This window comes from Embiotoca jacksoni, unplaced genomic scaffold (genome assembly GCF_022577435.1).
Source record: "Embiotoca jacksoni isolate LCO1_2020_lvr unplaced genomic scaffold, fEmbJac1.0.p SCAF_60, whole genome shotgun sequence".
NCBI classification, from domain to species: domain Eukaryota; kingdom Metazoa; phylum Chordata; class Actinopteri; family Embiotocidae; genus Embiotoca; species Embiotoca jacksoni.
The window spans coordinates 313,395-331,003 of NW_027185415.1; the positions used below are offsets into that span (position 1 = coordinate 313,395).

Genomic DNA, 17,609 nt, shown 5'->3' on the forward strand with positions numbered 1-17,609 from the left:
CAGTTTCCTAGTCCCTGCCGATGAAAAACATCCCCACAGCATGATGCTGCCACCACCATGCTTCACTGTGGGGATGGTGTTCTCGGGGTGATGAGAGGTGTTGGGTTTGCACCAGACATAGCGTTTTCCTTGATGGCCAAAAAGCTCAATTTTAGTCTCATCTGACCAGAGTACCTTCTTCCATATGTTTGGGGAGTCTCCCACATGCCTTTTGGCAAACACCAAACGTGTTTGCTTATTTTTTCCTTTAAGCAATGACTTTTTTCTGGCCACTCTTCCGTAAAGCCCAGCTCTGTGGAGTGTACGGCTTAAAGTGGTCCTATGGACAGAAACTCCAATCTCCGCTGTGGAGCTTTGCAGCTCCTTCAGGGTTATCTTTGGTCTCTTTGTTGCTCTCTGATTAATGCCCTCCTTGCCTGGTCCGTGAGTTTTGGTGGGCGGCCCTCTCTTGCCAGGTTTGTTGTGGTGCCATATTCTTTCAATTTTTTAATAATGGCTTTAATGGTGCTCCGTGGGATGTTCAAAGTTTTGGATATTTTTTTATAACCCAACCCTGATCTGTACTTCTCCACAACTTTGTCCCTGAGCTGTTTGGAGAGCTCCTTGGTCTTCATGGTGCCCCTTGCTTGGTGGTGTTGTAGACTCTGGGGCCTTTCAGAACAGGTGTATATATATATATACATATATATATACTGAGATCATGTGACACTTAGATTGCACACAGGTGGACTTTATTTAACTAATTACGTGACTTCTGAAGGTAATTGGTTGCACCAGATCTTATTTAGAGGCTTAATAGCAAAGGGGGTGAATACATATGCACGCACCACTTTTCCGTTATTTATTTTTTAGAATTTTTTGAAACAAGTTATTTTTTTCATTTCACTTCACCAATTTGGACTATTTTGTGTATGTCCATTACATGAAATCCAAATAAAGATCAATTTTAATTCCAAGTTGTAAGGCAACAAAATAGGAAAAACGCCAAGGGGGGTCAATACTTTTGCAAGGCACTGTATATATATATATATATATATATATATATATATATATATATATATATATATATATATATATATATATATACACTGTGTATATATATACAGTATAAATTTGAATTGATTTAAGGTCTAAAATGTTATTTTATAAACTCTGTCTGTGACTGTGCAGCAGTTTATTGTTGCAGATCTGTGTGTTGTAGAAGCAGCCCAGCGTGTGTGTGTGTGTGTGTGTGTGTGTGTGTGTGTGTGTGTGTCTCTCTCTCTCTCGCTCTCTCTCTCTCTCTCTGAATGAATGGGACCTCAGATGGAAAAAGAAGCAGCACATTCTCTCGTCCGCCTCGTTTCTCTGCCGCCGTATGAATGTGTCTCTTTGATAGCTAATTTTTTGTGTTTGTGCTCCAGTGAGTTTAATGAGGTTCCCCTCCTTCTACTGTCGGTACCAGCGGGGGGGCCTCGCTTTGTATCTGACTCTGTTCCTTCAGTCTGAGACGCCACTAACAGGCTGATATTCTCTATCAGGATCATCTGCAGATTTATTAAAGTTTATGAGCACGTTGGATATTAAATATTTAAACTAAATACAGTGTGCACCATGAATTATGTCCATATAGTTGCACTTTGAGACTAACATGTAAAATGTGGGTTTAGAGTTGATGAACGGGCAAGATGTAGAATAAAACATGGGATACAATATAGAAATCATCTCCAAATGAAAGGACAGATGTGTTGACGTGAGAGAGCTGACCTGATTGGCTGCTGCCTGTGAAGCTCGCTCACATCAAACACAGCTCTCATTCTTTCATTTCCTTTAAGGGAATGCTTGTTTTAAAAAAGATATTTTGGGACTTAGGACACAGTTCACAAATGTCCTGATTTATATTATTATTTATATTATTATGATTAGACACAAACCGTGAGCTCCTGTCTCTTTAAATCCCTCCTCCTTTAAATCCTTCTTCTTTCTGACTGGCCGACCTTGAGGACGTCTACGAGGGTCGGCTCCAGTCCTGGTGACCTCCGTCTGATCCTGCTGCTGATGTGGAGGCTCTGAAAGGAAGCTGTTAACCTACTAAATTACATAATCTGTCATTCTAACGGCATCTTCTCAATTCATTCATGTTTGAGCCTCACTGTGATCCGTAGTAGGAGAGTGGACGTCACGAACAACAAAGACTACAGCTGGATGTCTCTGTTTGGTGAATGTTAGGTTTGATTTGTAATGACAACAACCAGGATGCCATAACTGAGCAAAGTGACAGACTAATGAATAGTCTGCCAACTGATTTGGTTTTTAAGGCATCACTCTATAAAGAAAGTGTGAGTATAAAAAGTATCTCGGTGAGAACTTGCACAGTTAAACATGATTGTAATAAATCTACACATGACAGTTTTTCTCAGCTGAGTTGGTCTTTATGTTGGACGTGTGACTGAACATGAACTACTATCTTTTTGTGTGCTGGAGGCGACTGTGGCAGCGCAGCTTCAACAGGTTGTTGCCGACAACAACAGCAACAACAACCACCAATATTATGTTGTGGAAGTGCCTTCAAATATCAGAGTAACTATTGCAGGGTTAATCATGCAATCTGGTAATAATGACCTCTTAATGGTAACACAGAGATTCACATTTTTTTGGACCATAATTACAGAAATTTGCTTCAAGATACGAATATTATAAATATACAATAACTACAACAGAATACTTACACATCACATCATATCTGTGCTGTACCTTTAGGCAGCAGGCTCTGCATATACAGGTAGACCTGGAGCTCATCCAGGTGTGTGTGAAACATAGACTGTATGTAAAAGTGGACTGAGCTTCCGGGTCTGAAAAGTGAGGCCTCAGACTGTGATGTCATGGAGGGCCGCGGCGGGGGGGGGGGGGGGGGTTGGCCCCAAAAAGGCCCGTAGACTCCCATTCACCTTCGTTCATGCAACACAGCGTCTGGTTCAGTCTGGTTCCTGCTGAGGTGGGCAGGTTTAGTGACCTCGTGCTACCAATCAGATCGGTCAGATCACCCGCTGGCTCCTCCCCCAGCTCGTCCAAATATGGTCACTTCTGGCTTTAAAATAACAAGATGGCGACGGCCAAAATACCTAACTCAAGGTTTCAGAGCTGCAGTTTACATTCACACAAACCAAACTTTATACAAACTGCTGTACATCGGTGTGAAGGATCAAATTCACTCTTCTATATTTTAATGGATTGTTCAGGAATTTCAAGGCCAAACACAGAAATGTCAGCATGTATGAAGATACCGCGAAAGACCCAGAGCTCATAGCACCTCACACAGTCACGAGTGGTAGCTATGGTAACCCTTCTTATGTTTTGTATTAATTAAAACGAGAGTAAGACTTAATGTTGTCAATAAACGGTTGGTATTTTTTTAGTTTTCTGAGTTTAGAAAACTAATTTCCCATTACAACTTATTACATGTTGGTAAACAAACGATAATAAAAACGGGCTGAACCAAACCGTAGTCATACAGATTTTAATTCATTGTTCGTTACATGATTACAATCACTTCACTTCTCCAGCTGTGATGAGGTTTTGATGGCCTTTGTTGGGAGTAAACGTCCAGGTTGGGGGGGGGGGGGGGGGGGGGGCTTCCGGGGTCGCAGAGAGACGAGCTGGATGGCGGCGAGATGGAGTCGAGCCACAGGTGGTCTGTAATTCTGCACCGTAATTGCCTGGCAAAGTGTATTATGGGTCTTCAAAGCACTCATCCACTCTGTAGGGGTGGACGAGAGAAAAGGCTGCGCGAGGCGGGAAAATAGGGTGGATAACATGATGTCCTGTTGTGAGACAATTCTGCCCGACACTTACAGCACGTCGAGGGAGTATTATTATTGCTGGCGTTCAAAGAACATTTTCAGTGAAGGCTGCTAAGCCAGACTAATGAAAATGATGGTAGTAAATGGGGAGACAATCTCCAATTCAACTGAAATGTCACCGTGTTTTAAAGACGGGTGTAACAGACGTGTTCTGCTCTCTGAATGGAGAAGATGTCCGTCGGCAGCTGTGTCTCATCTCTCGCTCACTTACAGCCGGAGAGCTGTCAGAGGTCAGAGGTCAGGGGTCAGCAGCAGGACAGAGTCTCCGGAGTCATCTGGTGTTCAGTGGCGGCGGTTTCTGAGACTCCTCTCTTCCCTGACTCACCTGGTTTGATCGGAAAGGTTTGTAAGAACAAGCCTCGTCCTCCGACATCAACCCGAGGACATCTTCAGCCAATCAGCATCGAGACCTGTTTCACTCATACGAGTGCAGCATTTCAACTCGAAGTTTGTCACCGCTTCAGCCACATTTTTTGTGGTCATCTTGTAATAATGTTCTTTGAATGAGGCGCCGCCTCGTTGGACCGACAGCAGCGTGCACCCAACGGAGATCAAACATTCATAACATATTTACCTCCATAAACTCATCATTGTTCCACTGAAGGGAATCTCCAGGCAGGTTGGAGCTTTGTGGCATTTTAGTGTCATCAGTTCACTTGAACTCCCCCGTTGGGAGAGTGGAGCAGTGAAGACGTGAGATTCAATCTCACTTCTCTAAATGTAAATGAAATAAACACGTCAATAAATACACGAACACAAGAGAGGAGTCGAAGCGACAGGCGTTCAACGAGAGAGCAGCCAGAGAGCTGCGTGCTGATTGGTGCAGAGCTGGGTGAGCAGCAGCCAGAGAGCTGCGTGCTGATTGGTGCAGAGCTGGGTGAGCAGCAGCCAGAGAGCTGCGTGCTGATTGGTGCAGAGCTGGGTGAGTAAATGATGCAGTCCTTATAGCAGAGTTCTCCCATTTTGTGGAGATATATTTTACTGCTTGTAGTGACACGAATGAGCTGTGATTGATTCCAAGGAGCATTCAGCCGTGTGTCCACCAAAACATTTGTTATTATCTGAAAATGCCAGAAAACCGAGAGACACTTCTGAAAACGCCCAGCTGGTGGCGCTTGTGAGCGCTCTGTAGGCGCAGCATGTTTTCAGCTGTGACGCTTCGGTAGCTTTATTAGCGAATATCCAGTGAAGTAGCGGTTCATTGAGGTGCTTCACAGATAGTTTGTGTTGTCAACACACACCGAGTGTGAAAGACTCTGAATCTGGTCATGAGACGAGAAGAGATTTGTTTTTCACCATCGTTTGGTTCCAGAGCTGAAGGTCGAGGTGTTCGGTTCGAGGATCAGGACACCGTTGGAAGTGTTGCTCTGTTATTTAATAGAAGACAGAATTTCCTGGGAGGCCATCAGGTCAGAGGAATGTCTCCATGTCTGAGGTGTGTGCACAGGTAAAAAACAATATGACGATAGGTGGTGGTGTCATTTGCCCCGCCCCTCCTTCACTGTGATTGGATGGTAAAAAGTCAGCGTTTTACCCAAACTGGAACATTTTTCTACCTTAAAAAAAGGAGGGATGCTCAGCACACATTTGTTTTGCTAAACATCGTCCTTTCCTACCAATTAATTCATGAATCATCATTTCATCCGGACACATGATTCCAGGTGTATGGATCACCTGTCTGTTTTTGCATTGGACGTGAAGGTTCTCCTTAATCGACTGACCCCTGCTCTGTGACCTTTGACCTCTGTGGCTGGTTTTGGGCTGCTGTTCATGTCAAACGAGTGTTTCTGAGCTTTTACGTTCAAAAGGAGAAACTACGAGTCTCGTGTGATCTCTGTACAAAGCTGACGGGATCGTTTGATGGCGGCGAAAAACATGAATGAAATTAAATAACATTTTCAGTTTGGTTAAAAAATAAAAGAAATGTGTAAGTAGGAACATGAGAGAACCTAAATTCTAATATTCTCCAGCTGTTTCTGGTCTTTTTTCTGCTGTCGTTTTACAGGTCATTGGATCCTCAGTTCATTTATGCAGAAAGAAATCTTGCTTTCACTTTTGGAGAAGTTATTTCCTCTGCGACAGTAAAACACACGTGGACCACATCTGCAGTTTGTTTATATGTGAAGTTATTTATTAACCAGAATTGAGTTCTGTGTCACACTGAAGGAGATCTCCACATTTCTATAAACTTATAAACTCCAATTATATGAAATTACAGGTTTATAAGTGCTCCTGTCATTTTGTATAGAAATGTATATTTCAAGTCCTATTATTATTAACTGAATGTAAAAACAAAACAACCCAAAAAAGCCACCATATATAAAGGTGGAGTGTTTGATTCTGGAGGAAGATTGTTCGTATTTGAGTTGAGCAGCAGATGTTCCAGTGATGTCGGTTGTCAGAACCAGGAACATTAACTCCAACACTACAGGCAACAAATAATCCAGGGAAATGAATGTGTTTCTGGAGTGAAAATAAATCAGTCTTTAAAAATAAAACAATACTGGGCAAAACAAAAAGAAAGACAATCAACTTTTTATAGTGGCAAGCTTTTCCAAAATAATAGTAACAAATAAATCAAATGATAAGTAAAACGCAGCCACAAGAATTTACCATATTTACATTACTGAGAATTTGATAGAAAATTTGATCCAAATAATGATATTGTGCGATGAGGAGCAGTTCTGCTCACATCAGTGCAACGAGTCAGATGCATGAAGAGAAGCAGACATTTCAGTCATCAGGTGAAGTTAATGAAAAACAGCCCAGTGTGCACAGATGGCCTCTTCTGGGTCTCGACAGGCTAAATGATGACGGTAGCCACTGATGTTATGAGCCGCAGCACCTCCTTCACGTCATAAGATATCATCACTTTAATTAACCAATGTTTGCCTTTGTGAACGCGTGTAAATCAGACGGATCACAAACAACGTCAACATTTCAGGATGTGAACATTGTGACGACCTGTTGTTGAAATAATGAATAAAAATACCCAGAACTGGAGCAACAACAATTTCAAATATTACTAAACATGTAAGACATCCTTCCACCCCCCCCCCCCCCCCCCCCCAGGTTTTAGAAAGTAAAGTCGCCAACTCAGAGTTTTAAAGCCAAACAACCGTTTCATTCTGCCATCGTCAGAGCAGCAAAACATTTCTGACTTTTGAGCAGATTTCATTCAACATAAATATTCAAATGTTTTTGTTATGAGGACAAAAAAGAAAATGTGATTCATTTTCAACTTCTCCTAAATCACATAATTCATCCAACTCGTTGTCCTATTGGATGTTTTCAGTGACTTCATGAGCAGGAGGATTCTACAACTAAAATCGTTGACAACATAAACAATGAATGAAAAATAAAAGTACAAGGTGAGATCAGATATCTCTGTTTGTCTTCCTCTACAGATGCGATGGCCAATCCTTCTCCAGCTAAGAGCATGGGAGACCCCGGGATCACCCCCCTGTCTCCGTCACACACTCAGGTGACCAACGCTCCTCCACATCTGCTCCTTCATGGAACGCTTGTTACTCCAGACGATGTAGAAACCAGTTTCTCCAGGGGTTTGCAGTTGTTTTGTGATTGTTGCAATCACAAATTCTTGATTTTGCTAAACTGCAGCTTTTCTTAAAATTTTTGATATAATTTGTGGAGTTTTAAGCCATTTTTTGTGGTAAAATTGGAGGAAAATGTGAGTTTTTCAACAACTCCATGTTTTTAAAATGGTACTTTATAATCACGTCCTATGATAACAAGCATAGGACAGGTATTTATTTTTGTAACTTAAAGAACAAAAAGATCATAAAAGTGATGTTGTGACTGTGATATAGAATATATGTGCTACATCTGCTGTAAAAATATGCCTTTAAATACTTTATAATTAATATTCATTATATTTAACACATAGACCTACTGTACGCACAAAACCACTTACAAATGGAAGTTAAAGTAATTTAACATATTACTCATTCCCACTAAACGACATCACAACAAACTCCGTCAGCTGCGATTGTTCCGGTTCATCAGTTTGTTGTGATGCTGAGGAGAGAAAGCAGCGACCATGTGGCTCCAACCCACCAATAGAAACTCCCGTCGGCCGAAGTCCCGCCCACTATGGACAACTAAACTCTCAACCAAAATTTGTTAAGGTCTGATTCACAATCCAGACATTTTGTGACCCAACAAAGAATCGGGTTTCATAAACTAAATTCTCGAGTCTGTGACCAAAACAAACTAAACTGTGAAGGAGAATTTGTTTGCAAGCAAAATTATTTCCTTTTCACTTCATATATTTTTACCTACAAACTTGATGTTTGACAGCAGTGCAAGAAATTGCTCCCAAAACTGTTTTCATACCTGCATAAAAAAAGACAAAACTACCTTCATAATAGGGTGCAATGCACAAACCAGAGAAAGAAAATATTTGCTGAATCAGCGTCTCCTCAAGCGTCGTCCTATTCTGTAAAATATTATGATTACTTCAAGAATAGAGTTCCAACGATTCTATAAATATTCTATGCGATTTTCTGAAAAGACATGTTTCTGTTATTGATAATGATCCACTGTTTTGAACCCCTCCTCCCCTCCCCCGGTCCAACTGTGTTGTGTGTGTGCAGCAGAACGACCCGGAGCAGGTTCCGTCCGGCCCGTCCTTCGTGGTGGTGGTAGCCATTGATTTTGGCACCACGTCCAGCGGTTATGCTTACGCCTTCACGAAGGAGCCAGAGTGCATTCACACCATGAGGTAGGCCGGTACTGCAATGCAGACACTCACTGAGGAGGGGGAGGGGGGGGGGGCACAGCGTTACTCAGCTGATATCTGCTTTACACACTATAAAACTGCTGCTTCACATGTGCAGAAATATCATTGAAGATGAAATCAGCTTTTTTACATCCTTATTTTTGGTCAAATTAAAAAACAACAGACTTCTTACTCGGCTGAAAACCTGTTTTTTTCAGTGAACGTCTCACGGTCGGGTTGGACTCTTTATTTCTGCCAAAGTTAGAAGGTTTATTTTTATGTTACATGGTTGAAAAAAACTTGAAATCTTCAGCAACATTTCCTTCAACATCTGATGACAGATGATGTTTTTGATCAAACCAAACTCACAGCGTCCCGATGCATCCAGATCAGCTGGTTGTTTGGTGTTAAAGTCTTCATAATAATATGGATGGATGAAAGTATAAAGTGGGATCATGGATATTTAATGCCATAGAGAATGTTTCGAGTCGGACGGGTTTTGGCTGCAGTTTGTCTTCAGCTCAGAGAGCAGAAGCTCGGAGGTTTGATCCATACTGGTCTAGTAGCTGTGAAGTAAAACCAGGTGACCACTCGCATCTTAAAACTAAACCAGGTTCAAATCCTAAAGGAGCTGTTGAACATTATCTGAAATGTGCCGATTATCTTCTGGTCAGAGTGTGATTGCTGGTTTATTGCTTGTTTATCAGTGAAGCAACAAGTTGAAAGCTTGAAAGCAGGTTGAAAGAATAAAAAAGATGAATTACAAAGGAATATTGTTATGTTTTTGTTTTAATATCGTATAACAGGAATATCAACAATTTCCAACAAAAAGGAGCCCAAATGGAGCTGGTTGCAGTGATGGTACCGTTTAAAATAATCTTAATAATCAGTATATGTTTTTAAGCCATGCTAACGATGTGTCTTCACCAACATGCAGGCTGCGACTAATAGTTTGTTTTCACCTTATCACATCTAAAGGACATATTCAGGTGCAGCAATTTCAGATTAGAGACTTCAAATGGTGGATTTAGATTCAGCGTGGAAGAGATGCACCGAGTGTGTTGTGTGAAATGTGGTGAGAGCGTAATGAAGATTGTTGTTAGTCACGCTGACTTTGAAGCACAACGAACTGTATTCGGTCATAATGATATTACTGGTATTACTAGTCTTTCAGTGGAGTCTTCGTTCCTCCGTGTAACGCAGCTTTTATCAATCTGTTTATTTGTGTGGATTTTATATGTACGTACGCTTTTATTATAAATCCTACAGGCTGTGTTTAGATGGCCCAGTGGGTCCACACCTTAGCTCTCTGGATGTCTAGGAATCAAATGGGTTTATCAGCACATACTTACCATGTACATATTGTTTTTAGACAGTTTGAATTTCATGCATTTCATAATGACCCAAACTGAAATAATAGATTTCTGAATAATAACACATGGACCATTTCCAACTGAGAGGAATCAAATGGTTTTATCAGAACATGTTTTATTTGATCAACTTTGACAGAGTGCAGATTAGACACCACTGTTTTCATTTAAAAACTTTTTAGTATAACTATCTGAAATCCTAATCACACTTAAAAACAAACAAACAAACACGTTATCGTGACATAATCAGTAATAATATCGTATGAATACTGAGATTAATCAAGAAAACCTTGTAAATTTCAGACCAATTGTATCGTGACAGCATCTCAAATCTGAACATAAAACAATCAGCTAGTGTCCTGTCTTCACTTTTTAAACTCAACCTCTGAACAGTTATTGTGGTTTTGTCTGAGGATCCTCTTTTCAATATGATTAATAACACCGCTCTACTATTTAGCAGTGAGAAAAATACCCCCCCCCCCCCACACACACACAGCACCACCTCCTCCACCCATCCCACCACCACCCTGACATTCCTTCAGAGGGTAGCGTCTCAGAGCACATCCAGTTATCATATAATAGTCAAACCTTTTTTCTCTTGGATTCTCTGAGGGAGGAACTTTAACCATCAGATAAAATGACATCAGATATTTTCACTCGTTGGTGTTTGAGTTGCAGTGAAAACAGCACATCTCCTTTATTTTTATTTTTTCATCCCATCCTCCACCCCCTCCCTCCTCCTTCTCCTCCTCCTCCTCCTCCCTCCCCAAGCGAGTGGGAGGGGTCTGTATTTATAGCAGGGAATCCTTGAATAGCTGTATTAGACGGAGGGGAGTGTGCTGGTGTGCTAGTTGGAGACATTCCCCGGCCGATGGACATTCGTTAGCATTCATCAGCTGTCCTCACGTGTTGTGGGAGAAACAAATGAAGTAGGAAACTAATTGGCGTCAGAACGGACCCACAAACAAAGACAACTGTCCGGGGTGCTGACAGGTTCTCAGAGAGGAAGCTACATCCTCATTTCATCAAATTAAAAGGCCTCAACAAAGATGCAGCGTCTCTATATTCTCATTCGGAAATCTTTTCTACTGCAGCTGCCCTCCTCTCATTGAAATCCATCTATTATTAATAGTCGTGCAGGATTCAGTGTGGCTGAGTGTTCAGGGTGATGTGAGGCCAGGCTGAATAATATAATGTTATCCTGGTGAGGACAGGCTTGTTGTTGGTGTTGTGACTTCAAGGATGAGACTGCTGTTAATATATATTTATGTTGTTATCAACACGTGCTTTAATGAGACCAAATCCAAGCAGTCTGACTCGCTGCACTGTGTCCTGTGTGAGGGCTGCTTTACTACATCTGTGCAGCTCAATCAAATCTGAAGACTGTTGAGTCATTCTGCAGTGAAACGGGCTTCCCAACAGGAAGTGGACCTCAAACACGCTCAGATCACCTGAGAAAGCCTTCAACTATTCTGAATTGGCTTTCTATGAGTTCGTAACACCAGGTGAAGGGTCCCATCAGTTTTGTCGTTGCCATTTTCATTTATTTTGTTTACAATATTTAATTGAATCAAACATCAAAAGCAAAGTCTGACTTTTACATGTTCTGGTTAATAAAAGGTTTTTATCTGTGGGCTGACTCTCCAACTACAGTGAGTTCATATTGTTTGTTCACGTGGTCGCTGAACTGTCAGTCAAATTATCAAAAAACAAGCAGACACATGATTTAAATACCCCGTCACTTACAAACATGTGACTAATACTCCCCTCTGACTAAAAAACAAAGAGGTGATGTATTATTTCATCATAAATGTTTGGATACTTGGAATCTAAATAAACTAAAAAAGTAATGAAATAAGATGGAATTAAAAACTATTTTCTAATTACCAGTTTGTTATTATTAAATTGTAGGCTTCAGCTGTCTTTTTCTTTTGGGGGGAATTTCATCATTTCTGGAGCTGAAAGTTCAGGAGTTTAATCTGAGTTATTTTAATGGCCCTTCAAATGTTAATGTTAGGCACCACTGATTTAGTGAGGAAACTAAAAAGTTGCATTCAAATGAAATAAAAACTGCAAAAATGAAGGAAGAATTAACAGTTATAGACAAACATGGTGGCAAAATCAATAAACCATACATTTTGTTGGATTTCACTTCTCAAACAGTCAAATAAAAAACAAGCAGTCACGACAACAGCCGCACAAAAAAAAAAAAAAAAACAGGACTTGATTTTCAGACAAAAACCTCAACCTCATATCTGTTATCAGCTAAAAGCTGTTCTGCCCCAAATTAGTTCCTCCTTACATCAGGTGCTCTTAGTGAGACGGCCTCCATAATCCCATCATGCACTTCTCTCAAGGAACACAGGTAACACTAATAATAGCTGTCCTCCATTTGTCCAGAAATACTGTGGTCGCTCAATTAGCGGGAGGACTCGGTTCATACGGCTTTTCACACCAAATTTAATGACTCATTTTAATCTCAGAAGCAGTGCTGGGTGGTCTGAATAAAAATTAGTGTCACAGTATTTTCTGAGATTCTGGCAGTTTCACAGTGTATGTTATTATTTTTGTTTCATCTCGAGGCCTTTTTATAGGTTTATGTTGGCTTCTGTTGGAGGAACATAGAATATAATAATATAACGCACTTCAATAAATACTCTGTTTGATGGGTTATTTGTCTTCCTTTACTTGCTATTCTGCAAAATACAGACATGATAATACTTTGTTACAGAAGCACTCACTGAAGGGTGTACTGCCCCTTGTGGTCGAGGCAGGCAACAACTCTTGTCCTCATACAGCGTTCTACGGATGACCCGATAGTCTGCCACACTCCGTTGTGCCGTGTTTTCAGTCTTTGCATCATAAATTTAGACCTCGAGTTAATTTGGAAGCTACTGAGCAGCCTTTAAAGGGCCAATACGTGAGATATTTAGAAACGCTATAGCTTTATAGCTTCTTATGTTGTTGGTGTTCAGCTCTGTAAACCTGTCGGAAAGGAAGAGGAAGTGCTCCTATTCTGTTGCTGAAATGCAACAAGTATTTTGTGTATTTTTTTATTGTATTGATCATGTCCCCGTTCAGTGTCCGATGGAGACGACAGCCTAAGTCGTTTTAAAAATATCTAATTTCATGGCCTTCATGTTTTCATAGTTCTACTTTTCAGACTGAATGATTTTGTCAGAAAGGTGCTGTTGTTTTTCTTTTATGCAATAAGAAATATATAAAGATGAGCATTTGGAGGTGAAATGAACGTGTTGTCTTGGACTGCGTTGTGTATCGAGAGCCATTAGACAGATGGAGATTCAGCAGATCACCTGGCAGCAGGAAGGAGTGGAGTTATAGAGGAGTTGGTTAGCTTAACGTCGCATCCTCTCCAAACGGTGATACTGGGACTGAACTGGGCAAAACATTGTTGGGCTTCATTTCTTTTGCAATTTGGTGGAGTTGCAGTTTAGATGTTTTATAACATGTTATATAGCGTCAGTGTTGACTGAGTCATTGTTGAATGGCTTTTATTCACTCTGTAACTCATAATCAGTTTTTGCTGACAGTTTCTTAAAACACACTCTGACCTGCTGATGGGAACACGAAGACTGACTGTATTTCAATATTCAACCGTCTCCACAGAGTCCTAGGTGCTTCATTTTGGCCTTAAGGAGGTGGAGATATTACTGATTGAATTTGCCGATGTTACTTTTCAGATGGACATTTTTTTTAAATGGTCGAAGGGTTAACTGTTAGTAAAAAGGGTACACGGGTAATAACGGTGCTCTCACAGCGATGCGTAGCTCTCTGCATTAACATGACAGTTACCTGATGTCACTTCAGTTCTGAGAGCACTCATGTTCACTGTCTAAATTATATAGTGATTTACAAGTTAACTGTTAATATTACCAAACTTGCTTAACAGGTTTTCACCTGAGGAATTATTGCTTAGCTGAAATCTTCAAAAGTGCCAACAGTCTGTGGTCGATCAAATCAAAAGCAGACATACAGATTTATTGTAAACTTGCTGCAGGGACAGCAGAGCACGTTCTCCAATAGACTCCTCCAGCTGCTGTCACAAGGACAGATACAGGAGATCATTCCAGATACAGGAGATCATTCCAGATCCAGGAGATCATTCCTGATACGGGAGATCATTCCTGATATAGGAGATCATTCCAGATACAGGAGATCATTCCAGATACAGGAGATCATTCCTGATACAGGAGATCATTCCAGATACAGGAGATCATTCCTGATAGAGGAGATCATTCCAGATTCAGGAGATCATTCCAGATACAGGAGATCATTCCAGATACAGGAGATCATTCCAGATACAGGAGATCATTCCTGATACAGGAGATCATTCTAGATACAGGAGATCATTCCAGATACAGGAGATCATTCCAGATACAGGAGATCATTCCTGATACAGGAGATCATTCCAGATACAGGAGATCATTCCTGATACAGGAGATCATTCCAGATACAGGAGATCATTCCTGATAGAGGAGATCATTCCAGATTCAGGAGATCATTCCAGATACAGGAGATCATTCCTGATACAGGAGATCATTCCAGATACAGGAGATCATTCCTGATACAGGAGATCATTCCTGATACAGGAGATCATTCGAGATTCAGGAGATCATTCTTTTTCATTCTGTTATTTTTATTGCTTTACCTGTGTCTATAATGCTGCTGTTGCGAAAAAATGTCCCCTTGTGGGATTAATAAAGTATCTATCTATCTATCTATCTATCTATCTATCTAATCTATCTATCTATCTATCTATCTATCTAATCTATCTATCTATCTATCTATCTATCTATCTATCTAATCTATCTAATCTATCTAATCTATCTATCTATCTATCTATCTATCTATCTATCTATCTATCTATCTATCTTGATAACTTGTCTCTTCCCAGGCGTTGGGAGGGCGGAGACCCCGGTGTGTCCAATCAGAAGACTCCAACCACCATCCTACTGACTCCAGACAGGAAGTTCCACAGTTTTGGCTACGCGGCTCGCGACTTCTATCACGACCTGGACCCCAGCGAGTCCAAACAATGGCTCTACCTGGAAAAATTCAAAATGAAGCTCCACACCACTGCAGTAAGATACTCACATACTGTGTACACGCTGTCTTCAACTACAGCTCTTCACAACGCAGCAGTAGTAGCACCATGGATGTTTTTACTGGAACTTCAAAGGGGAAATATGTAAGATAATTAGTTTAAAACATAAAAAAAATGAACTGACATTTCACACAGAACGGATAAAAACAGCAGCTTTGATGTTTTGTCAAAGAAGTATTGAGTTATAATAATTCATACGTATATTCGTACGTATATGTACATACTCATTTGTATATGTTCACTGACTGTTAATACGCTGAGTTTACTGTTAGTTGATTTGTGGTTTAGAGCAGATAGAACAGATAGTAATTCATACAGACAGAGAAGTGATCACACTTCTAGACAGGTGATTAAACAAGGTGTGAACAGAGTGAAGGGATGAAAGTTACTCAAATTGTAGAGAAACCAAAGTAATCGATTGGTTCAGCAAACCGGTTGTAGAGGAGGACGTGTCAGATCGTGTGGTTCAACCAGCTGTCAGATCCCAACCACCCCACAACAAACCCAGACTGTCCCCTGGCAGACTGGAGTTCAATCTCCAGCTCAAACGTTATCCGGGAACCTGAATCATTACAACAGAGATACGGAGATTAAAGTTAACGTGACCCAACAAGCCACAGTCACCACTTCAATATGAAACACGACAGATACAAATGAACAGGAATCGGATCATTTAAGTGCAGATTGGCCTCCTAATATAAAACCTCTGGAGACTCCATGTTCATTACTACTGACAGCATGTTGACTGCACACACTCATTATATAAATGTTTGGAGTTGCTGGGAGATTGAATCTTCTGACAGTTGCTTTATGAAAGAGTCAGCAAAGTTGACACGGAGAATAAAGCTGATGATACATTTTTCATCTTCTAAACTAATCTCATCCTCTAAACATGTCGTCTGTGCATCAAAGCCCGATTCATCCTATTTCAGCCTCAGAGCTCCATTTGTTATTTCCGAACTACATCTCTGACTCTGTGAAACTGGGTGAAATGTTACTTCACCACCATGAACACACGCTGTCCTGCTTCCCAAAATATCCGCTGCTGAAAATAGTCCCCATCAAAATAACACTTGATACAAACTACAGTGTTCAGTATTTGGGATTTGTTAACAACAATAAAGATATACGACTAGAAGTCAAGACCAAAGCTTAGTGACGGACCAATCAAAAGCTCAGGATTCCTCCTCTGGTGACCATGAGCTCACTTGACAGTCTGTCTGCTGGCTGAGGAGGTACGTGGATGTGATGGTTGGTTGAAGGAGTCCTGAATGTCCGGCTCTCCTTTCATGTACCTCTAACTCTGACATCTTTGTTCTGCGACCAGAATCTCTCCATCGACACCGACCTCCACGCAGCCAACGGGAAACGAGTGAAAGCTCTGGACATCTTTGCGTATGCATTGGCCTTCTTTAAGGAGCAAGCACTAAAGGTAAAACATGTCTGTTTTCCTTTGGTTGATATTCTGTTCTCAATATGTGAGTTATAAGAAACAAATGTTTCTGAGCAGAGAAGATGGTTCTTTGTGACATTATGAATCGCTCAGTAATTCAATTCAATTCAACTTTATTTATATAGCGCCAAATCACAACACAGGTTATTTCATGGCAGTTAACACATTAAAGTCCTTCCAGCAAGACTTTACAATATTATACAGAGAAACCAACAATTCAACAATTCAATAATTCAATAATTCCCACATAAGCTAGGAGGAAAAAACTCCTCTTTAAGGGAGAAAAACCTCCAACAGAGGGAAGAAAAACTCCCTTTAACAGGAAGAAACCTCCAACAGAACCAGGCTCAGAGGTGGGCGGAGCATCTGTTAACAGAACCAGGATCAGAGGTGGGCGGAGCTTCTGTTAACAGAACCAAGATCAGAGGTGGGCGGAGCATCTGCCTCGACCGGTTGGGGTGAGAGGAGAGCAGAGAGAGAAAAGGACAGCATAGAGATAGAAGAGAAGAACTGTTGGTGGACAATCACAGAGCAGAGACATGCATCTCCATGACGGGACATCTGCAAAAGAAAGAACAGAAACTACACAAGAGAAGGAACTGAATGGAGACAACAGATAATAAGAAGAAACTATGGGAGAGAAGAAGCATGAAGTTAATGAGATGTGATGATGAGATACGAGTTATAGAGCGTGAAAGAAGCTAAGTGTAAAACGAGGTCCCTCAGCAGCCTCGGTCTATAACAGCAGAACTGCAGGATGGTTCAGGTTCACCTGAGCAGCTCAACTATAAACTTTATCAAAAAGAAAAGTTTTGAGTGGAACCTTAAAACTAGAGAGGGTTTCTGCTCCTGAACACAAACTGGGAGCCTGAAAACTGAAGCTCTGCCTCCCATTCTACTTTTGGAAACTGGGAACCACAAGCAGGCTGAGAGAGAAGATCTGTCAGGATGATGTGGTTCTATAAGATCTGCCAGGATGATGTGGTTCTATAAGATCTGTCAGGATGATGTGGTTTTATTAGATCTGTCAGGATGAAGTGGTTCTATAAGATCTATCAGGATGATGTGGTTTTATTAGATC

General features: G+C 40.9%; 1 protein-coding gene across 3 annotated transcripts in view; it reads left to right on the forward strand.

Moving 5' to 3' along the window:
- Nucleotides 1-17,609, forward strand: part of hspa12a (heat shock protein 12A) — a 62,797-nt gene that overhangs the window by 22,925 nt on the left and 22,263 nt on the right. For 2 of the 3 annotated variants that reach the window (XM_069174656.1, XM_069174654.1), the window contains exons 2-5: nt 7,247-7,323; nt 8,456-8,583; nt 14,866-15,052; nt 16,403-16,507. In XM_069174656.1, the coding sequence (XP_069030757.1) occupies nt 7,247-7,323; nt 8,456-8,583; nt 14,866-15,052; nt 16,403-16,507 (497 nt within the window). The remainder of the gene's footprint in view (nt 1-7,246; nt 7,324-8,455; nt 8,584-14,865; nt 15,053-16,402; nt 16,508-17,609) is intronic. The other variant, XM_069174655.1, reaches the window with a different exon arrangement.